Source organism: Osmerus eperlanus, chromosome 24 (genome assembly GCF_963692335.1).
Source record: "Osmerus eperlanus chromosome 24, fOsmEpe2.1, whole genome shotgun sequence".
In the NCBI taxonomy this organism is placed as follows: Eukaryota; Metazoa; Chordata; class Actinopteri; order Osmeriformes; family Osmeridae; genus Osmerus; species Osmerus eperlanus.
In genome coordinates this window covers 4210046-4231424 of record NC_085041.1, presented here as the reverse complement: position 1 = coordinate 4231424, position 21379 = coordinate 4210046, and the positions used below count along the sequence as shown (strand labels likewise).

General features: G+C 42.2%; 4 protein-coding genes across 8 annotated transcripts; all 4 read right to left on the bottom strand.

Annotated features, from left to right (window-relative positions):
* Positions 1-4137: 4137 nt before the first annotated feature.
* LOC134011222 (interferon-induced protein 44-like) lies at positions 4138-8672 on the bottom strand. 3 transcript variants are annotated; one of them, XM_062450747.1, is made up of 9 exons: positions 8606-8672; positions 8117-8212; positions 6846-7393; positions 6678-6729; positions 6298-6493; positions 5870-6022; positions 5563-5734; positions 4982-5082; positions 4141-4876 (listed from the first exon to the last, which is right to left on the bottom strand). In XM_062450747.1, the coding sequence occupies exons 3-9, from the start codon at positions 7315-7317 to the stop codon at positions 4703-4705; spliced, it is 1320 nt and encodes a 439-aa protein (XP_062306731.1). In that variant the 5' UTR covers positions 7318-7393; positions 8117-8212; positions 8606-8672; the 3' UTR covers positions 4141-4702. The 3 variants fall into 3 exon arrangements, with proteins under 3 accessions (XP_062306732.1, XP_062306731.1, XP_062306730.1); XM_062450748.1 differs by lacking the exons at positions 8117-8212; positions 8606-8672 and adding an exon at positions 7602-7696 and having other exon boundaries at positions 4138-4876; XM_062450746.1 differs by lacking the exon at positions 8606-8672 and having other exon boundaries at positions 8117-8239.
* A 395-nt stretch (positions 8673-9067) lies between these two features.
* LOC134010833 (interferon-induced protein 44-like) lies at positions 9068-10840 on the bottom strand. Its single transcript, XM_062450116.1, has 5 exons — positions 10757-10840; positions 10145-10297; positions 9800-9971; positions 9592-9692; positions 9068-9475 (listed from the first exon to the last, which is right to left on the bottom strand). The coding sequence occupies exons 1-5, from the start codon at positions 10838-10840 to the stop codon at positions 9278-9280; spliced, it is 708 nt and encodes a 235-aa protein (XP_062306100.1). The 3' UTR covers positions 9068-9277.
* Positions 10841-13180: 2340 nt separating this feature from the next.
* LOC134011223 (interferon-induced protein 44-like) lies at positions 13181-16968 on the bottom strand. Of its 2 annotated transcripts, none has more exons than XM_062450749.1 (8): positions 16857-16968; positions 15586-16133; positions 15415-15466; positions 15061-15256; positions 14679-14831; positions 14428-14587; positions 14089-14189; positions 13181-13853 (listed from the first exon to the last, which is right to left on the bottom strand). In XM_062450749.1, the coding sequence occupies exons 2-8, from the start codon at positions 16055-16057 to the stop codon at positions 13671-13673; spliced, it is 1317 nt and encodes a 438-aa protein (XP_062306733.1). In that variant the 5' UTR covers positions 16058-16133; positions 16857-16968; the 3' UTR covers positions 13181-13670. The 2 variants fall into 2 exon arrangements, with proteins under 2 accessions (XP_062306733.1, XP_062306734.1); XM_062450750.1 differs by lacking the exon at positions 16857-16968 and adding an exon at positions 16342-16432.
* Positions 16969-17807: 839 nt separating this feature from the next.
* LOC134011366 (interferon-induced protein 44-like) lies at positions 17808-20898 on the bottom strand. Of its 2 annotated transcripts, XM_062450965.1 has the most exons (9): positions 20764-20898; positions 20439-20512; positions 20222-20287; positions 20009-20060; positions 19499-19694; positions 18885-19037; positions 18540-18711; positions 18332-18432; positions 17808-18215 (listed from the first exon to the last, which is right to left on the bottom strand). In XM_062450965.1, exons 2-9 carry the CDS (start codon positions 20500-20502, stop codon positions 18018-18020), a joined length of 1002 nt encoding a protein of 333 aa, XP_062306949.1. In that variant the 5' UTR covers positions 20503-20512; positions 20764-20898; the 3' UTR covers positions 17808-18017. The 2 variants fall into 2 exon arrangements, with proteins under 2 accessions (XP_062306949.1, XP_062306950.1); XM_062450966.1 differs by lacking the exon at positions 18885-19037.
* Positions 20899-21379: the final 481 nt, after the last annotated feature.

The following is a 21379-nucleotide window of genomic DNA, read 5'->3' as shown; positions in this document are numbered from 1 at the left end:
GATCGTTCTGTTGCAACTTCAAGATTTTTTTAAATAAACTTCAAAATAACGGATTGATCCGTCACTGCCACGGGTTATATGAGCCGATATATCGTATATATGTATATTTGTGCGTTGTGCTCTCTTCCCTTCTGTTTCTTTCCTCACTACTCTTCATGCATGCAGGTGTCCATCTTTGATTGGTTCATCAACTCCATTCTTCATCATTAGTCCGTTTTCAAGTTAAACCCTTTTATATATTCATTCAATATTTTGCATAATAATACATAAATGTATTAATTGTTATCCAGTGAAATTAGGGATTTATTTAGCAAGGGTGTTTAGCACTTTTGCAAGGCACTGTATTCATGTCACATTCTCATTGGGGGCTGAGCACCCCTAAAGGTCTGATCCTAGAATCACCCCTGATACAGTCTATGGTTAAATCTCACCTGTCTTCTCTGTTGGTGTGTATAGATACTTTTCTCTGTTGTGCGTGCTTAACCACGTAGGCTGAATAGCTGTTAGTAGTAACATTATCTCCTTCATTTCTGTTTGATACAAGCCTACTCAGTATTATGCATTCTGTTAGAAAAGAGAACTATAAAAGGTTACATAACATTGTTTAATAAAAGTTGTTTTGTGTGTTTTGGAATGAAATGACCAAAGGGGTTAGCATGTGTGTTTGGGATGAAATGACCAAAGGGGTTAGGGGTTTATTTATTTTGTTTTAATTCCAATTCCACTTAGTATTGCTGGTTTATGTACCCTTAGTATAGTTAGACCACAAAATATTCCTATATGTTTATTGTATGCACCTTCCTGCCAAAGCAAATTCCTCATCTGTGCAAACTTTCATGGCGAATAAATCCCTTACTGATTCTGATGTGTGTTTTGGATGACATGACCAAAGGGGCTATCATGTGTGTTTTTGGGATGACATGACCAAAGGGGTTAGGATGTGTTTTTGGAATGAAATGACCAAAGGGGTTAGCATGTGTGTTTTGGAATGAAATGACCAAAGGGGTTAGCATGTGTGTTTTGGAATGAAATGACCAAAGGGGTTAGCATGTGTGTTTTGGAATGAAATGACCAAAGGGGTTAGCATGTGTGTTTTCGGAATGAAATGACCAAAGGAGTCATATGTTTATTGTATGCACCTTCCTGCCAAAGCAAATTCCTTGTCTGTGACGAATAAATCCCTTTCTGATTCTGATGTGTGTTTTGGATAAAATGACCATAGGGGTTAGCACGTGTTTTGGATGAAATGACCAAAGGGGTTAGCATGTGTGTTTTTGGGATGAATTGAATACAGGGGTTAGCATGTGTGTTTTGGATGAAATGACCAAAGGGGTTAGCATGTGTGTTTTTGGGATGAATTGAACACAGGGGTTAGCGTGTGTGTTTTGGATGAAATGACCAAAGGGGTTAGCATGTGTGTTTGGGATGAAATGACCAAAGGGGTTAGCACGCATTTTTTGGATGAAATGACCAAAGGGGTTAGCATGTGTTTTTCGGATGAAATGACCAAAGGGGTTAGCATGTGTGCTTTGGGGGAAATGACCAAAGGGGTTAGCATGTGTGTTTTGGAATGAAATGACCAAAGGGGTTAGCATGTGTGTTTTGGAATGAAATGACCAAAGGGGTTAGCATGTGTGTTTTGGGATGAAATGACCAAAGGGGTTAGCATGTGTTTTTCGGATGAAATTACCAAAGGGGTTAGCATGTGTGCTTTGGGGGAAATGACCAAAGGGGTTAGCATGTGTGTTTTTGGGATGAATTGAATACAGGGGTTAGCATGTGTGTTTTGGATGAAATGACCAAAGGGGTTAGCATGTGTGTTTTTGGGATGAATTGAACACAGGGGTTAGCGTGTGTGTTTTGGATGAAATGACCAAAGGGGTTAGCATGTGTGTTTGGGATGAAATGACCAAAGGGGTTAGCACGCATTTTTTGGATGAAATGACCAAAGGGGTTAGCATGTGTTTTTCGGATGAAATGACCAAAGGGGTTAGCATGTGTGCTTTGGGGGAAATGACCAAAGGGGTTAGCATGTGTGTTTTGGAATGAAATGACCAAAGGGGTTAGCATGTGTGTTTTGGAATGAAATGACCAAAGGGGTTAGCATGTGTGTTTTGGGATGAAATGACCAAAGGGGTTAGCATGTGTTTTTCGGATGAAATGACCAAAGGGGTTAGCATGTGTGCTTTGGGGGAAATGACCAAAGGGGTTAGCATGTGTGTTTTTGGGATGAATTGAATACAGGGGTTAGCATGTGTGTTTTGGATGAAATGACCAAAGGGGTTAGCATGTGTGTTTTTGGGATGAATTGAACACAGGGGTTAGCGTGTGTGTTTTGGATGAAATGACCAAAGGGGTTAGCATGTGTGTTTGGGATGAAATGACCAAAGGGGTTAGCATGTGTTTTTCGGATGAAATGACCAAAGGGGTTAGCATGTGTGTTTTGGGATGAAATGACCAAAGGGGTTAGCACACGTTTTTTGGATGAAATGACCAAAGGGGTTAGCATGTGTTTTTGGATAAAATGACCAAAGGGGTTAGAATGTGTTTTCAGAATGAAATGACCAAAGGAGTCATATATGTTTATTGTATGCACCTTCCTGCCAAAGCAAATTCCTTGTCTGTGCAAACTTTCATGGCGAATAAATCCCTTTCTGATTCTGATGTGTGTTTTGGATAAAATGACCATAGGGGTTAGCACGTGTTTTGGATGAAATGACCAAAGGGGTTAGCATGTGTGTTTTTGGGATGAATTGAACACAGGGGTTAGCGTGTGTGTTTTGGATGAAATGACCAAAGGGGTTAGCATGTGTGTTTGGGATGAAATGACCAAAGGGGTTAGCACGCATTTTTTGGATGAAATGACCAAAGGGGTTAGCATGTGTTTTTCGGATGAAATGACCAAAGGGGTTAGCATGTGTGCTTTGGGGGAAATGACCAAAGGGGTTAGCATGTGTGTTTTGGAATGAAATGACCAAAGGGGTTAGCATGTGTGTTTTGGAATGAAATGACCAAAGGGGTTAGCATGTGTGTTTTGGGATGAAATGACCAAAGGGGTTAGCATGTGTTTTTCGGATGAAATGACCAAAGGGGTTAGCATGTGTGCTTTGGGGGAAATGACCAAAGGGGTTAGCATGTGTGTTTTTGGGATGAATTGAATACAGGGGTTAGCATGTGTGTTTTGGATGAAATGACCAAAGGGGTTAGCATGTGTGTTTTTGGGATGAATTGAACACAGGGGTTAGCGTGTGTGTTTTGGATGAAATGACCAAAGGGGTTAGCATGTGTGTTTGGGATGAAATGACCAAAGGGGTTAGCATGCATTTTTTGGATGAAATGACCAAAGGGGTTAGCATGTGTTTTTCGGATGAAATGACCAAAGGGGTTAGCATGTGTGCTTTGGGGGAAATGACCAAAGGGGTTAGCATGTGTGTTTTGGAATGAAATGACCAAAGGGGTTAGCATGTGTTTTGGAATGAAATGACCAAAGGGGTTAGCATGTGTGTTTTGGGATGAAATGACCAAAGGGGTTAGCATGTGTGTTTTGGGATGAAATGACCAAAGGGGTTAGCACACGTTTTTTGGATGAAATGACCAAAGGGGTTAGCATGTGTTTTTGGATAAAATGACCAAAGGGGTTAGAATGTGTTTTCAGAATGAAATGACCAAAGGAGTCATATGTTTATTGTATGCACCTTCCTGCCAAAGCAAATTCCTTGTCTGTGCAAACTTTCATGGCGAATAAATCCCTTTCTGATTCTGATGTGTGTTTTGGATAAAATGACCATAGGGGTTAGCACGTGTTTTGGATGAAATGACCAAAGGGGTTAGCATGTGTGTTTTTGGGATGAATTGAATACAGGGGTTAGCATGTGTGTTTTGGATGAAATGACCAAAGGGGTTAGCATGTGTGTTTTTGGGATGAATTGAACACAGGGGTTAGCATGTGTGTTTTGGATGGAATGACCAAAGGGGTTTACAAGCATGGTAGGCAATGCCTTTAACCCATGTGTTACCTTAGGGTCATTGTGACCCACCATCGTGTAGCAACAACTTTACCTAATACAAAAACAAAGTGAAACATTTTCTATTAACCGTCGGGCTGTCTCAGAGCCCCCACAGCGAGAACATTAAAAGAAAATGCTTATTATTTATTTTTGTATTGGGTCTTTGTATTGGGTCTTTGTATTTTGCCTTCGGGTCATTGTGACCCGAAGGCAGCACAAGGGTTTTAAGGCCCTACAGTAATTTGCTGGGTAGAGATTAAAACACCTTGGGTCTGCTTGCAAGGATAGTGAAACTTCTTTGTTGGTGTGTATCAACACTTCTCTGTTGTGCATGCTTATCCACATATCTCCTTTATTTCTGTTTGATACAAGCCAACTCGGTATTATGAATTCTGTTAGAAAAGAGAACTTTGTGTAATAAAAGTTGTTTACCAAACAAAAGTTGCATCAAAAGGCAGTAAGAAGTTTAACATCTACCCCCACTTTCATAAGGGTTGGTTTCAGGTAACTAACCTAAGACTTTGTACGAAAAGTATAAGCTGGTGGTAATACAACTATAGCCCAACAAAAAGGAATCCATGAAGACAGTACGTTTCCAGTATCCATATAACATGGGTTAGGAGTGTGTGGAAATGTGTGTGGGGGGGAGGAGAGGGAGGAAAGGTAGCCACTCCTGACAAATGAGATGCACCCATCTAGTCATGCACATCGCTGACGTCATCAAAGTAGTTGTCAGTGCAGCGCAGCATCTGGACCAGAGCAGTGAGGAGCAGGATGTCAGTGCTCAAGTCCAGCTCCAGCTCCTCGCTGTAGTTCACAGGAAGCACACAGGACAGGGGAACACCGAGACGGACACTGACTTCCTGCGCCTACGAGAGATGCCAACAGTACGTTTAGCTTTGGAGTTACAGAAGGACCAGAGCTCTGAAATACAGAAAATATTGTATCATTGCTTTAATTACAGGGGCCCTCACCTTTGTCCTAATGTACTGGCTGATGTAGATGTCCTTGAGGTCATCTGCCACATCGGGACAGGCCTCATCCACTTTAGTCATCAGAACCAGCTGAGGGATGCCTGGAGAACAGATCTGCATTAGTGGCGTTTGACTTTGAAAAAAGGGTTAATGAATATGCATTTCACTCACTCCTACTATTGTTACACCTGGTACTTACATTACATTTAGTCATTTAGCAGACGCTCTTATCCAGAGCGACTTACAGTAAGTACAGGGACATTCTCCCCGAGGCAAGTGGGTTGAAGTGCCTTGCCCAAGGACACAACGCCATGTGGCACGGCCGGGAATCGAACCAACAACCTTCTGATTAATAGCCCGACTCCCTAACCACTCAGCCATCTGACCCCCTGGTACTGTATCCTATCAAGTAGTCAATAGTCTAATTTAAATATTAAATTAACTAATTAAATAAAATGTAATAAGTTGTGTGGTTCTACATGCGTTCTCCACATCTGTGGCACATCTTGAATTAAGTTGGTGTCTACTGTAGCTCGTGGGTCAGCTCCACCCCAGTGGTAGCCATGGTTTTCACGACTGACCTAGCAGATTGACCTTCTTGCGAATGGCAGCAAATTTCTCCTCCATTTTGGCAGATAAGATGGAGACTTTGCAGGCATCGATAACGTAGGCAACACAGTGGATCTTATCCTGCAGCTCAGGAGAACGACGGTAACCATGGGCCTCTGGTTGAAGAGGGACTGTTGGATGAAACTAGACAGAGGAGAGAAAGTTCAAATATTAATGCACAAATGTGTGTGTGTGTGTGTGTGTGTGTGTGTGTGTGACACACAGGGCATATATATATATATATGTGTGTGTTTGTAGATGTGTGTACCATGTCTTCACCTGGTGTCTGTCAGGCATGTGACCTCTGAGAATGCTGATGACATCATCAATATCAACTCCAGCCCCTGTGGCCTCCTCCAGTCCCATGGTGTCACACATTAGAATCGGCAGGGGTTTGCCCTCTCGTCCAGCCTTCACAGAGTAGGTACGAAACTGACAAGCAGAGAAGTTACATCAACACCTTAGTCTCATACCATTATCACAACAAAAGGAAACAGACATTTTTTTGAAGTAGCATGGGTGAGCTCATTACAATAGTAAAGTCAATATTATGGTTGAGTATGTGTAAAAAAATTCTAGTCCGTCACAACTAGATTCAAAGAGTTTAGACTCAAACTATCACGTGTTTTTAAAAAGACGTCAACATTGAATTAAACGTTAAATACAGCAGCTTGGAGGAAATGGCAGCTCACTACCACTAACTTTACCTGAGTGGAAAGGCTGGTGCTAGAGCTTCCTGATATAGCCTGGCTGGTCACGTGACCTCTGAAGATGGAGTTGATGGAGTTGAAGAAGCTGGACTTTCCAGCACCAACGGGACCAATGAGCAGAACCTTGGCCCGAGACACTGAGCTGATTGTGGGCTTGTACTGCTTAATGAATTCTATCAGCTCTTTTCTTTTCCTGTGGAACAAGAAAACATATTTGCCGATTTACTAATGATAAGGAAATGTTCAAGTGTGTGCTTTACGTGCTCATTATGATATTCCAACCAGTGTAGAAAATGTATGTGATAGTGTTCTAATTACATTTCCATTTGTCATTCAAAGTAAAACAAACTTCATTGATAAATTACAGTTGGACCTACTCAGCTTTCCAAATGATGCTCCGCCATGGTTTCTGCAGGATGTCACTGCCCTCTGAAAAGAAATTGTAGTAAATACTTGACAATTTGGCCTATTTATCTGGACATAATTAGGGTTACTGTTAGAACATACTGTTGGAACATAGCCTTCAACATTGTGTGTGTTCTCACCTGCCACTTGAAACACTTCACATTCAGTTAGTGTCAGGTTGTTGCCATGCATTTCAACTGCATTAAAGTTGTAAAAGTTTCCTGGAGTAGACTGAACAGTCCTCGTGTTATTTGGTAAAAAAATCAAATCATTTCCAAAATAGGGGCCAGTGCTGCTCACTTGATAAAGCGCTCGTGTGATATTTGTGACAGGATACTTAACAATATTCCTCCCGTTATAGCTGAACAGGAAAGCTTTGTCATCCTGGACGTATTGACCGGTTACGCCAAAATCTTTGGTAGTGTATCCTCCAAAGATGCACCCAGAGGAGTTGTATCCTATAGTGAGTGTGGGACCTTGGCGGTCACATAGCTGGTGAAAGACAGCCGCTGTGTGACCATGGACAGTGGCCTTGTACAAAAAACGGAGTTTGACGTTTCCAAGTAGGCGACACAACTCCCTTTCTTGCTCCTTTGTTAGTTTGGTTTCCATATTATCCTAGATAATCTTGGTCACTGAGGAACTGAAGCTTTAAGTGTTGATGGGTCTTCTTGGTTCAGTGTTGTTCCTTTGGAAGTTAAATTAAAATTATATTTAATATAGGGACCCCAAAGATAATACACTGTCTAATGAAGACAATCTTTCACAAATGCAAAGCCCACAGACTTTCCCCCATCTTTCTCAGGTGAAGTTATACTGTGTAGACAAAAGTACAGTAGTGGGACACCTACACATTACACCTACATTCGAAATCCAAAGGCAAAATATGGACTTACATAGAACCAGAAACAAACACGTAGCACCAGAAACTCCTAGGTGTGATGGTCAGGTGTCCCAATACTTTTGTTCATATAGTAACTACAAGTATTTAATGTTATCTTCAGCCTCAAATTATTTAACTGAATGATAAGTTTCGATTCAGCCTGAACTGCACCGCCCTTTTCCTTGCCTTGACGAAACGAAACCATATTTAGGCAAATGGTGTTTGCTGATATGTGATAAAATACTATCATACATTGAATCTAGTAACACCTTTAGAATAGATGACCTAGTAATGAAAAACTCAGGGGCTTTGCTAGAAATAAAGCTCTACTGGGCCACAGCCTGCTGCGTGCAAGAAGTGTGCAACACAATGCACTGATAACCGACTACACTATAATTCCTTCACTACAATTCCTTCACCACAACAAATACTGGGAATGTCATCTACAGCAGCCAATAATGTTTGAGTCCAAATAAGATCGGTATTATTTAGAAACTTGCTTAGTTTTGTCATGTTTTCATAGCCTACCTTAGTTCCAACTTGCGTGCCGACACCTGTACTTCTGTGCGCGCGCTGCAGTGGCTTAGAGCAGGCAAGCACCCAGGCGCGCAAGGATATTAATTTCTGCGCGCAAGCATCATTGTGTTCGGTTAAATCTCCGTTGCTTTAACAAGCGTTGATTGTGTTACTGCGTTGCATTTAAATAAATAAAAACAGTCCTCCGTGATTATCAATCTAAATTAATTAATTGCACATGCCCCAGTAAAAATAGTCTAGCGACGCCCATGAGTCAGGTTTATGTTAGTATAGTGACCATATTTCTAAAGAAAATATAACAAATTACTAAAACAGATCAACTCACTGAGACGAATTGCTCCCTCGAACATCTGGTTCAAATGAATGGGTCATTATCAAGCTCAGCAGAAGCCTGATAATCAGGGCTCTCAAATTGTATCAAAAGTTTGGCGTAAGATTACCATACCTTTTGTTTGGTAACAAAACGTTGGTGGCATTTACCTTTGTATAACTCGAGACAGCCATCAACTCGCAGAAAACTTCCCTCCGTATTCCTTCATCTCGTCCATTAATTGTTATCCATTACTTCTCAGCGTGAGAAATGTTTGACATGTGTGAGACTTGAGAGCCCTGCTGATAATTATCCATTCGTTTGAATCAGGTGTGTTGAAGCAGGGAAACATCTAAAACATGCAGTGGGCCCTGAGGACCAGGGTTGAAGACCACTGCAGTCTAGTTCATTAGTTACGAGCTGCTGAAGCCTTTTATCTCCCTGAGTCCACCTCGATTGGGATTCACCTTGCCTTCCAGTCCTACTAACACGACATTTGTGTCTTGTTCCCATACAAACACTATTACAAACTGCCACTCTGCACATGTTGAGTTATAAACACAAGAAATTAATAAAATGTGTAACTTTATATTTGTGGACCTTGCAGAAAGACTTCATTGAGCAGACATGTGTAGGCAGTACTTTATTCTTTATTCATTTACTTTTTGCAATGAGATGAATGAGATACAAAATTGCAGACTGTGTTTTTGTCAAACAGACGGTTTAGGTTCTAATCTTCGAGCAGCTCAGGGATCACATCAGTGATCTTGGTGAGCAGAGAACCATCAACGTCATTACGATATCAAAGAAACAGCTTCAAAATGAAGAAGGGTGTTTATTGTCTACTTCCAGGACAATGTTGAAACAGATTCTGTTGCAACATTGTCCTGGAAGTAGAGGTCCACATATTGCAGGATGTGGTCCACAGCACTTAGCAGGAGGATGTCTGTGTTCTTGTTGAGATCAAGCTCTGATGAGTAATTCTTCACCGGGACGATGTAAGATGTGGACATGCCCAGTAGAGCCCCAGCCTTGTTGATCTGGAACAGACACATACACACGATTCAATGTGAAAACCTGTTCAATTAAGTGTGGCCTGTACCACTATTGGCACAAATACACAAAAAAAGTAAGCGATATGTTCAGGAGAGAGTACCGTCTGGTGAACGATCATGCTCTTGTACACCTGGGTGATGTCTCGAGCCGTGTCTGGACAGATCTTGTCCACATGTGTCAGCAAAGCCACTTGATGTACACCTGGTCGAAACACAACATTCCCACCCGTTTTGAGAGAAAAAAACACCCCTCTTCGTTCGGAAGCCGTTTCTTTGATAACGTAATGACGTTGATGGTTCTCTGCTCACCGAGGTCACTGATGTGGTCCCTGAGTTGCTGGAAGGTGTCGCTCAGGCTTTTAGGATAGGTGGAGATCTTCGAGGCGTCCACCACAAAGACCACACAGTGCACCTTGTCCTTCAGCAAAGGCTTCTTCACATAACCCACCGTCTCCGACCTCACTGGTTGTTCTGGGCTGAACTACAATGTAAACATGAATCAGTGCTTGTCTGATTGGGCTGAGATAGCCTGAACCCTTAATATACAGTGCATACAGGCTGTATGGGGTTTTACTTGAGGATCCCCCGTCCATAGACTCCCATTCATTTGGGACTTTTAGAGGTTTCATGCCTTCTCCATGGTTCATTACCTACCTTGTGTCCCTCTGGTGCATGGCCTTTGATGACAGCAAGGGTGTCGTGAAGTGTCAGTCCAGTGGTCCCGCCCTCGCCCAGGCCCATGAGGTCACACAGGGTCAACCCCGCCCCCTGTTCTGCCTTCGCCAGGCGGACGGTGTAGGACTGAAGCTACAGGACACAGTCGGGGAAACTGAGGAATTTCATTTTGGAGCTATTTCATGCTTATGTTTTTTCAACAAAAATAAATTAGAGATCCTTTCATTTTGTGGTGAATAGTTCATTAATATTTACTCTTAGTAAAAACACTGGAAATAGATACTTTACATATGAAGGTTGCCTAGCTTCAGTTTAACCAAACTGAGTATGTTGTGTAGCCTTTTGTTCCAGCCCAGCCCAGCCCAGCAGTAGTCCAGACTAAGCAGTGCTCTGACTCTGGAATCAAATCCAATTTTACTTGTACAGCCCTTATTACAAGGAATGTCACAGAGTGCTTCACATATGGCCATAGAACCAACCTACCCCCTCAAGGAAAACTCCCGGGAAAACTCAGAGAAAAAATTGAAGAAACTTGCAATTCAATGAGAGCTCTCCCCATCCAGAGGATAAACTGGTTACCTGAACACCTACCTTCTTGATGAAGCTGGCTGAGGAATTGCCCACCATAGCACGCTTGGTGACCCGCTTGGTTGGGGGGGGGGGGCACAGAACCATGCTTTCACTGTCCATCCCAAACCTGACCTGCCCCTCTCACAAGCCCCGCCCCCTCCCAGCCCAGCCATCTCCAGACATTCGCCTCTCTACTGGTGGAGATGTGGAAAAGGGTGTTTATCGCAGGGTCACTTGCATACCACCCCGCCTGCTACGGCACTTAATGGGTCCAGTGCTTCATGTACATATACACATTATATTATGTTGGCCTGGGTATAGCGTGGACCTAAAACAAATATACAAACCTTGCATCGTCAAAGCAGATTAGAGATCTCGCCTCCAGGGGGCGATATTTCCTCCCCCGCTGCTGTGGAGTAATGGCTTACAAGCATGGTAGGCGTTGCCTTTAAGGCCCTACAGTAATTTGCTGGGTAGAGATTAAAACACCTTGGGTCTGCTTGATAGTGAAACAGTTACTGGCAAAAATCCTTTGTAATGGATGCTGCTTCAACTACCAAAAATATCTTCAGTGTAGTTCTTGTAGCAGCTTTGCGGAAGGGGATACTGCATTTAGAATCAAATACAATACATCTTTATAGTGTGTTATTAAGTAACCAATGTTGTTATATAAATATGTATAACTAATTATTGATCATTTGTAATCTTGTACAGTTCTGTAGAGGAAGTTCTTTGTTAATTTTTTTTGTCTTTTTTTTTTACTGTTTGAAAAGTGAATGTTTTTAATGTGGATGTAATGAAGCACTGTGTCAGGTCTGAACACAGAGCGCCAAAGTGACATTCCCTCCTCAATCAGATCCCGCTTCCTCCAGCAGCGTTTCTGAAACTGCCATAGCCGCAGTACACAGAAAACACTTTTGACAGACAAAAAAGCGACTTGGTCAGAATCAGATACTGCTTAGCTTTGGTGCCTCTCAACTCATGCCGTCGATATTCAGCTTCTAGTCTCAGCTAGGATCTTCAATGCGAGGCATATCATACCAGACTTAAAGGAAGGTGTGTAATCTAGCATGCTACTCCCACTTCATACGTGAGAGCCCCTCTCGGCCACAGTACTGTTTGGGACTGCACCTATCCCAGTGTAACTGAACTTTACACACAGCCGCAAACAACCCACGACCTGTAGAAATCGAAGCGCTTTAACAGAATGGCACAATGCAATATCCCTTACCTACAGAGAGGTGGTGAGTGACAACAGAAATTATACCATTCCAAATATTTGCTTAATGGGTATCATGTGAATTGGCCTTTGATCAAAAGCACACGTTTTAAAGCCAAGTCCAACTTTGTAAACGTCCAACCCGTTTATGGAGGGGTTATGTAAATGCACGTGTTTACACTGGAGGCCTGGGGACACAGCTCATAGCTGCAATACATGTGCCAAGAATACTGCTCTGACCTATGTCCTGCTCCATACCCTGTACCTGTGCAGGAAATCCCCCATTGGACTTGTGTGTGTGCGCGTATGTGTGTGTGTGTATATGTATGTATGTGTGTGTGTGTTTGTCCTGCACTAAAACCTGATAGTTTTCCAGTTTAAATGGCTTTCTCACTTTGCTGCCTTGTTTTAGTTGTTTTACTGTTCTCATACAAACCCAGTTGACAGAATGAAGGAAGCCATTGCAAAATGCTTTGTACTTAGTTGGAGGATTCTTTCGCTGTGCCAAGACCAAACTGTTCTCTATCGGATGGCAGTTGGTAAGGACCTTGGCAAGAAAGTAGGATTCTGGGGCCCATCCCACTTCCTTGTCCCTGTTTACTTTGTCAACCACTGAGCTTGACAGATGTGTAATATGAAGCCTGTGCGGGACTTGGATATAACAGATATTGCTATCAAATCAGTCATTGTTATCTAGGAAAGAAAAGGACAGGAGAAGGATTGGAGGAAAGAGGATTTGAGACAGGCATGTTTTTGGTGTGCTATAATGGAGCAGCCAGCTAGTGTATCTGGCACGTCAGCGCTCAGTTGACGTCAAAGTGCTTGAGTCTGTCATTTTAACGTTAACGCTCGAAAGCCTGTGTCTTTTACCTACACTAACATTGCATACGTATTTTAAACACTATTTGACGTTAATGTGTTCTTCCAAGTTATCGGTGAGAACAAAATCCTACAATTAATAATTGTTACTTTTTTTTGTTGGGAACTCAGCTGCCAAATCATAATTCGCCTAGATACCAGTAATGTACAACAATTGCAATGACATTTGTTTTCCTATACATCACACAGTAAGGATGCCCACTGACTGCTTGTGGTTTCATTTTAAGTTATCAGCCATTTCTCTTGTCATGTACATTTTAGCCATGATTTTACTCCAGTTGTATTTTCTGTACAGTAACTGTACCGTCTGGCTAACTGTACATTAATAAAGTTTCCGTTTCTCTGTCCACTGTTTAATTGTTGCTTTATTGGAGTGCAGTTCAAACCCATTTTTTTAATTACTGTCAAAATATTTAGAGGCTTGGCTGTACTTACATTTTCACCCAACTTAAGTTCAGCTTGCTTTTTTTAAAGATACATTTGATTGTGGCACATTTCTGCTTAATTTGCGACAGATCAGTGAAGACAGACAAGTGGGATTTGAACCCCAGTCCCTGCGGTAAGACCTCCACTTACATGGTACACACACTTAACCAGTGAGCTACCAGGGCCCCAATAAAAGCCAAATACATCTTTACAGTGGTGCTCTTTTTAAGATGCATTTTCATTCTACATGAAGGGGCAGGGGGCCCCCCAGTGACTCACCAGATAAGCAGGGGCACCATGCAGGCGGGAGGCCAAAACACAGGGGTCTGGTCTCGAATCCTGATTGGCTGATCATCACACTGATATGCACTTAGGAGAGGTAGCCACTCCTGACAATTGAGATGCACCCATCTAGTCATGCACATCTAGCTCACTGACGTCATCAAAGTAGCTGTCAGTGCTGCGCAGCATCTGGACCAGAGCAGTGAGGAGCAGGATGTCAGTGCTCAGGTCCAGCTCCAGCTCCTCGCTGTAGTTCTTCACAGGAAGCACACAGGACAGGGGAACACCGAGACGGACACTGACTTCCTGCGCCTACGAGAGATGACAAACGATACGTTTATCTTTCCTGTTACAGAAGAAAACCCACGGACAAAAACGCTCAGTCGTGATGTTGAGCGCTGTAGTTTGATGCGTGTTTCGTTTGTAGTTAGATTTTGGTACGTGGGTCTCGATTATTCATCAGCGCCATACTTAATAATGTAGTGTAACCAACTTAACCAAAACAATATTTGTTTCATTGAATTCCTGTAGACAAAAAGTGCCTCACCTTTGTCCTAATGTACTGGCTGACGTAGATGTTCCTGAGGTCGTCTGCCACATCGGGACAGGCCTCATCCACTTTAGTCATCAGAACCAGCTGAGGGATGCCTGGAGAACAACAGATCTGCATTAGGGTGTACATGGCAGTATGACACATGGACACAAAAACAGACAATAGTTCTTTAGCAAATGTATTTTCTTACCAAAACATTTGACAATATTGTGCTACTACAGTTAATTGTCAGGTTCATTTAGCTATTCTTATGTTTTGGTGTTGCATGCAGAGCTTACACATTCCAGGATTGGGGCAAGTGAATGCAAACAGGTCTAAATTAAAACAACTTACCTAGCCGGTTGATCTTCCAGCGAATGGCAGACAGTTTTGCCTCCATTTTGGCAGACATGATGGAGACCTTGCAGCCATCGATAACATAGGCAACACAATGGATCTGATCCTTCAGCTGTGCTGACTTATCAACTGTTTGGAGAGGGACTGAGGGATGGAACTAGACCAAGTTGAAGGAGAAAAATGCCCAAATATTAGTTCACACCTTTGTGTGTCCATGTGTGTTTGTTAAGTGTGTGCCATGCCTTTACCTGGTGTCTGTTAGGCATGTGACCTTTAAGAATGCTGATGACATCATCCACATCTATTCCCACCCCTGTGGCCTCCTCCAATCCCATGGTGTCACACAATATGATTGGCAGGGGTTTGCCCTCTCGTCCAGCCTTCACAGAGTAGGTACGAAACTGAGAGCAGAGTAGTTACACATTAACACCTCAGTCTCATACCATTATCAGAATAAAATGAATCGTTTTGAGTGATCACAAACATAGTAGTTAATTTGGTTGGTGTTATGCATAAAATACCATTCAATTTTGTTAATTTAGCTATTTATTTACAGTGTGATCTTACAGGAGTTTTATGATGAATAAACATGATTAACACACCATCTTAATATACAGTTTTGCAGCTTACCCGAGTGGTGAGGCTGGTGCTAGAGCTTCCGGATAAAGCCTGGTTGGCCACATGCCCTCTGAAGATGGAGTTGATGGAGTTGAAGAAGCTGGACTTTCCAGCACCAACGGGACCAATGAGCAGAACCTTGGCCCGAGACACTGAACTGATAATGGGCTTGTACTGCTTAATGGATTCTATCAGCTCCTTTTTTCTCCTGTGGAAAAACAATAAACTTTTTTTGCCTGATTTACAAATGTTACTTAATTTACCTACATGTCTTATTTTTATATTTTTATAATTGCATGTCATATTAGTCTCGAAGGAGACTAAGCAACTCAAAGATGATCTGACGAATTGGATAGTTGGACTTACTCAGCTTCCCAAATGATGTTCCTCCATGGTTTCTCCAGAAAGTCAATACCCTCTGAAAGAAGAAATGTTCTGTTTGTAGTAAATACTTGCAGTTTGAAATAGGCCTGGTCATTATTTTTCGGGTTACTGTACAAACATACTTTTGGTACATAAAATATTGAATGCGTTTACCTTCCACTTGAAACACTTCACATTCAGTTAGTTTCAGGTTGTTGCCATGCATTTCAACTGCATTAAAGTTGTAATAGTTTCCTGGAGTAGACTGAACAGTCCTTGTGTTATTTGGTAAAAAAATCAAATCATTTCCAAAATAGGGGCCAGTGCTGCTCACTTGATAAAGCGCTTGTGTGATATTTGTGACAGGATACTTAACAATATTCCTCCCGTTATAGCTGAACAGGAAAGCTTTGTCATCCTGGACGTATTGACCGGTTACGCCAAAATCTTTGGTAGTGTATCCTCCAAAGATGCACCCAGAGGAGTTGTATCCTATAGTGAGTGTGGGACCTTGGCGGTCACATAGCTGGTGAAAGACAGCCGCTGTGTGACCATGGACAGTGGCCTTGTACAAAAAACGGAGTTTGACGTTTCCAAGTAGGCGACACAACTCCCTTTCTTGCTCCTTTGTTAGTTTGGTTTCCATATTATCCTAGATAATCTTGGTCACTGAGGAACTGAAGCTTTAAGTGTTGATGGGTCTTCTTGGTTCAGTGTTGTTCCTTTGGAAGTTAAATTAAAATTATATTTAATATAGGGACCCCAAAGATAATACACTGTCTAATGAAGACAATCTTTCACAAATGCAAAGCCCACAGACTTTCCCCCATCTTTCTCAGGTGAAGTTATACTGTGTAGACAAAAGTACAGTAGTGGGACACCTACACATTACACCTACATTCTAAATCCAAAGGCAAAATATGGACTTACATAGAACCAGAAACAAACACGTAGCACCAGAAACTCCTAGGTGTGATGGTCAGGTGTCCCAATACTTTTGTTCATATAGTAACTACAAGTATTTAATGTTATCTTCAGCCTCAAATTATTTAACTGAATGATAAGTTTCGATTCAGCCTGAACTGCACCGCCCTTTTCCTTGCCTTGACGAAACGAAACCATATTTAGGCAAATGGTGTTTGCTGATATGTGATAAAATACTATCATACATTGAATCTAGTAACACCTTTAGAATAGATGACCTAGTAATGAAAAACTCAGGGGCTTTGCTAGAAATAAAGTTCTACTGGGCCACAGCCTGCTGCGTGCAAGAAGTGTGCAACACAATGCACTGATAACCGACTACACTATAATTCCTTCACTACAATTCCTTCACCACAACAAATACTGGGAATGTCATCTACAGCAGCCAATAATGTTTGAGTCCAAATAAGATCGGTATTATTTAGAAACTTGCTTAGTTTTGTCATGTTTTCATAGCCTACCTTAGTTCCAACTTGCGTGCCGACACCTGTACTTCTGTGCGCGCGCTGCAGTGGCTTAGAGCAGGCAAGCACCCAGGCGCGCAAGGATATTAATTTCTGCGCGCAAGCATCATTGTGTTCGGTTAAATCTCCGTTGCTTTAACAAGCGTTGATTGTGTTACTGCGTTGCATTTAAATAAATAAAAACAGTCCTCCGTGATTATCAATCTAAATTAATTAATTGCACATGCCCCAGTAAAAATAGTCTAGCGACGCCCATGAGTCAGGTTTATGTTAATATAGTGACCATATTTCTAAAGAAAATATAACAAATTACTAAAACAGATCAACTCACTGAGACGAATTGCTCCCTCGAACATCTGGTTCAAATGAATGGGTCATTATCAAGCTCAGCAGAAGCCTGATAATCAGGGCTCTCAAATTGTATCAAAAGTTTGGCGTAAGATTACCATACCTTTTGTTTGGTAACAAAACGTTGGTGGCATTTACCTTTGTATAACTCGAGACAGCCATCAACTCGCAGAAAACTTCCCTCCGTATTCCTTCATCTCGTCCATTAATTGTTATCCATTACTTCTCAGCGTGAGAAATGTTTGACATGTGTGAGACTTGAGAGCCCTGCTGATAATTATCCATTCGTTTGAATCAGGTGTGTTGAAGCAGGGAAACATCTAAAACATGCAGTGGGCCCTGAGGACCAGGGTTGAAGACCACTGCAGTCTAGTTCATTAGTTACGAGCTGCTGAAGCCTTTTATCTCCCTGAGTCCACCTCGATTGGGATTCACCTTGCCTTCCAGTCCTACTAACACGACATTTGTGTCTTGTTCCCATACAAACACTATTACAAACTGCCACTCTGCACATGTTGAGTTATAAACACAAGAAATTAATAAAATGTGTAACTTTATATTTGTGGACCTTGCAGAAAGACTTCATTGAGCAGACATGTGTAGGCAGTACTTTATTCTTTATTCATTTACTTTTTGCAATGAGATGAATGAGATACAAAATTGCAGACTGTGTTTTTGTCAAACAGACGGTTTAGGTTCTAATCTTCGAGCAGCTCAGGGATCACATCAGTGATCTTGGTGAGCAGAGAACCATCAACGTCATTACGATATCAAAGAAACAGCTTCAAAATGAAGAAGGGTGTTTATTGTCTACTTCCAGGACAATGTTGAAACAGATTCTGTTGCAACATTGTCCTGGAAGTAGAGGTCCACATATTGCAGGATGTGGTCCACAGCACTTAGCAGGAGGATGTCTGTGTTCTTGTTGAGATCAAGCTCTGATGAGTAATTCTTCACCGGGACGATGTAAGATGTGGACATGCCCAGTAGAGCCCCAGCCTTGTTGATCTGGAACAGACACATACACACGATTCAATGTGAAAACCTGTTCAATTAAGTGTGGCCTGTACCACTATTGGCACAAATACACAAAAAAAGTAAGCGATATGTTCAGGAGAGAGTACCGTCTGGTGAACGATCATGCTCTTGTACACCTGGGTGATGTCTCGAGCCGTGTCTGGACAGATCTTGTCCACATGTGTCAGCAAAGCCACTTGATGTACACCTGGACGAAACACAACATTCCCACCCGTTTTGAGAGAAAAAAACACCCCTCTTCGTTCGGAAGCCGTTTCTTTGATAACGTAATGACGTTGATGGTTCTCTGCTCACCGAGGTCACTGATGTGGTCCCTGAGTTGCTGGAAGGTGTCGCTCAGGCTTTTAGGATAGGTGGAGATCTTCGAGGCGTCCACCACAAAGACCACACAGTGCACCTTGTCCTTCAGCAAAGGCTTCTTCACATAACCCACCGTCTCCGACCTCACTGGTTGTTCTGGGCTGAACTACAATGTAAACATGAATCAGTGCTTGTCTGATTGGGCTGAGATAGCCTGAACCCTTAATATACAGTGCATACAGGCTGTATGGGGTTTTACTTGAGGATCCCCCGTCCATAGACTCCCATTCATTTGGGACTTTTAGAGGTTTCATGCCTTCTCCATGGTTCATTACCTACCTTGTGTCCCTCTGGTGCATGGCCTTTGATGACAGCAAGGGTGTCGTGAAGTGTCAGTCCAGTGGTCCCGCCCTCGCCCAGGCCCATGAGGTCACACAGGGTCAACCCCGCCCCCTGTTCTGCCTTCGCCAGGCGGACGGTGTAGGACTGAAGCTACAGGACACAGTCGGGGAAACTGAGGAATTTCATTTTGGAGCTATTTCATGCTTATGTTTTTTCAACAAAAATAAATTAGAGATCCTTTCATTTTGTGGTGAATAGTTCATTAATATTTACTCTTAGTAAAAACACTGGAAATAGATACTTTACATATGAAGGTTGCCTAGCTTCAGTTTAACCAAACTGAGTATGTTGTGTAGCCTTTTGTTCCAGCCCAGCCCAGCCCAGCAGTAGTCCAGACTAAGCAGTGCTCTGACTCTGGAATCAAATCCAATTTTACTTGTACAGCCCTTATTACAAGGAATGTCACAGAGTGCTTCACATATGGCCATAGAACCAACCTACCCCCTCAAGGAAAACTCCTGGGAAAACTCATAGAGAAAAAATCGAAGAAACTTGCAATTCAATGAGAGCTCTCCCCATCCAGAGGATAAACTGGTTACCTGAACACCTACCTTCTTGGTGAAGCTGGCTGAGGAATTGCCCACCATAGCACGGTTGGTGACCCGGCCGCTAAAGGCAGACTGAACCGAGCTGATGAAGCTGGACTTGCCGGCTCCGACCGGCCCGAGTAGCAGAACCCGGGCCTGGGACACGCCCTCACAGCTGGGCTTGTAGAAACTGATATACTCCATCAGGGTGTCCTTCCGACTGTGAATACGTATAACAGCCATACATTTACATTTTGTCATTTAGCAGACGCTCATATCCAGAGTGACTTACAGTAAGTACAGGGACATTCCCCCGAGGCAAGTAGGGTTAAGTGCCTTGCCCAGGGACACAACGTCATGGGAATCGAACCGGCAACCTTCTGATTGGTAGCCCGATTCCCTAACCGCTCAGCCATCTGACCCCTGTCACTCAGAGGACGGTGTAGCGGGTTAGCAATGAAGTAAGAGGGTTTAGGTTGGCTGTGTAGTGTGTGCTGATCTGTGTAGTTCTAGTATCATGGTGCTGTTACTCACTCCTCGGACCACTCCACCTCTCGCCATGGCGACGCTTGCAGTAAGGATAGTTCTGAAAAAGAGAGTAAAAAAAAAACTCTGTTGGGAACCTTTAGACCACTTTGGAGGAACCGTTAACATTGTTTGGTAGATTACCAGGAGACCCAAGGAGAGACCAGAAGACACGGGCACTGATCCTGACATTATAACAAGTACAGCTATACTTTTAATTACCTTTAAATATGGATTTGTTCTCCTCTGGTTGCACGGCTGTTTTGGCAGCCGTACCAAAAGCAAAGCCTGAACCAAAACACACACACGTTGACACAGATTTAATCAAATTATGCTTATTTATAAAATACATAAAAACGGAAATGGATGAATGTTTGTGTTCATTATTTGTTTCTAATTGTTTTTTAGGATATTTTACGCTATACTACAGTCTTTTTACCTGCAGGTTTTAAGTAGGGGAGAGCTTTCTTCTCCTCAGCGTGAGAGAAGCTTGATTGTTCCATCTTTACAACTCTGTTCATGGCACAAATATGAAAAAAGACAACATAATACACTTCATGATCAAAACATTTGCAACATGTATTTATAGGTTTACATTTGTTCATAGGTGTTGGACTTCCTTTAAGTCCTACACACATATCATGTTTCACTGAATATGAAAACTTTGTTGGTAGTATTTTATCTTCACCCAACTTGAATGCACCATCAATGAAAAATACATATATTAAATAAATCAGAACGTTGCAGTATACAAATGTACATACCTCAAACGACTAAATGTTATTTGGGGATCTGATCTGATCGACTTGTTGAGTGCTACACAGTAGTCTCGGTTTCACAAATTGTTTGTTTAGTCTGCTCACAGACAAGGGGTGAGGACTTCGAGAGAAACGAAAGTGATTCTTTCGTATTGATTTAACTGAATCTGCCTGCTTCTGTGTTGCAGGGACATCTAGTGCTAGAGCGGGGTTAATTCAAGGACTCGCCTTATCATTGAGATATCGGCCTACGTATTGCACTTATTTTTCACACTTTATGTGAACCGAGTTGGTTAAAGTAGCACACTGTTCCTCATTCAACATAGCTACAATATTTAGTTTTTTTGACATAATATTATATATTTACAAGCCTCATACATTAATTTCAGTTGACTGAATTTTAAAATGAGCTGTTAACAAAATCTTGCATGTTGCGTTGATATTTTTGTTCAGTATAATTAAACCACTAAGCCTAATTGACACTTAATTGTCTTCTTAATCAGGCCAGAATACTAAGCCATCCATGTACCCAGGGAAAACTAAATGTACACAAAGTTAATCTTCTCTGTATCGTTAGGGTTAGGGTTATTCCTAACGTGTGACACTAGAGGGAGCACAGAGC

Bases quoted from the DNA above. Each gene is read 5' to 3' on its own strand.
- LOC134011223 (XM_062450749.1), bottom strand. From the start codon at position 16,057: ATGGAAACCAAACTAACAAAGGAGCAAGAAAGGGAGTTGTGTCGCCTA. The intron at 14,832-15,060 runs GTAAGCTGCAAA...CTCTGCTCTCAG, and splicing joins GCACCAGCCTCACCACTCGG to TTTCGTACCTACTCTGTGAA. The intron at 14,588-14,678 runs GTAAAGGCATGG...AACTTGGTCTAG, and splicing joins ACATGCCTAACAGACACCAG to TTCCATCCCTCAGTCCCTCT.
- LOC134011366 (XM_062450965.1), bottom strand. From the start codon at position 20,502: ATGGAACAATCAAGCTTCTCTCACGCTGAGGAGAAGAAAGCTCTCCCC. The intron at 20,061-20,221 runs GTAATTAAAAGT...TCTCTTTTTCAG, and splicing joins GAACAAATCCATATTTAAAG to AACTATCCTTACTGCAAGCG. The intron at 19,695-20,008 runs GTGAGTAACAGC...ACGTATTCACAG, and splicing joins GAGGTGGAGTGGTCCGAGGA to TCGGAAGGACACCCTGATGG.
- LOC134010833 (XM_062450116.1), bottom strand. From the start codon at position 10,840: ATGGTTCTGTGCCCCCCCCCCCCAACCAAGCGGGTCACCAAGCGTGCT. The intron at 10,298-10,756 runs GTAGGTGTTCAG...TGTGTCCTGTAG, and splicing joins CAGCCAGCTTCATCAAGAAG to CTTCAGTCCTACACCGTCCG. The intron at 9,476-9,591 runs GTACTCTCTCCT...TGTCTGTTCCAG, and splicing joins GCATGATCGTTCACCAGACG to ATCAACAAGGCTGGGGCTCT.
- LOC134011222 (XM_062450747.1), bottom strand. From the start codon at position 7,317: ATGGAAACCAAACTAACAAAGGAGCAAGAAAGGGAGTTGTGTCGCCTA. The intron at 5,083-5,562 runs GTCAGTCGTGAA...TCTGTTCTCCAG, and splicing joins CAAGAAGGTCAATCTGCTAG to GCATCCCTCAGCTGGTTCTG. The intron at 4,877-4,981 runs GTGAGGGCCCCT...CATCTCTCGTAG, and splicing joins GCCAGTACATTAGGACAAAG to GCGCAGGAAGTCAGTGTCCG.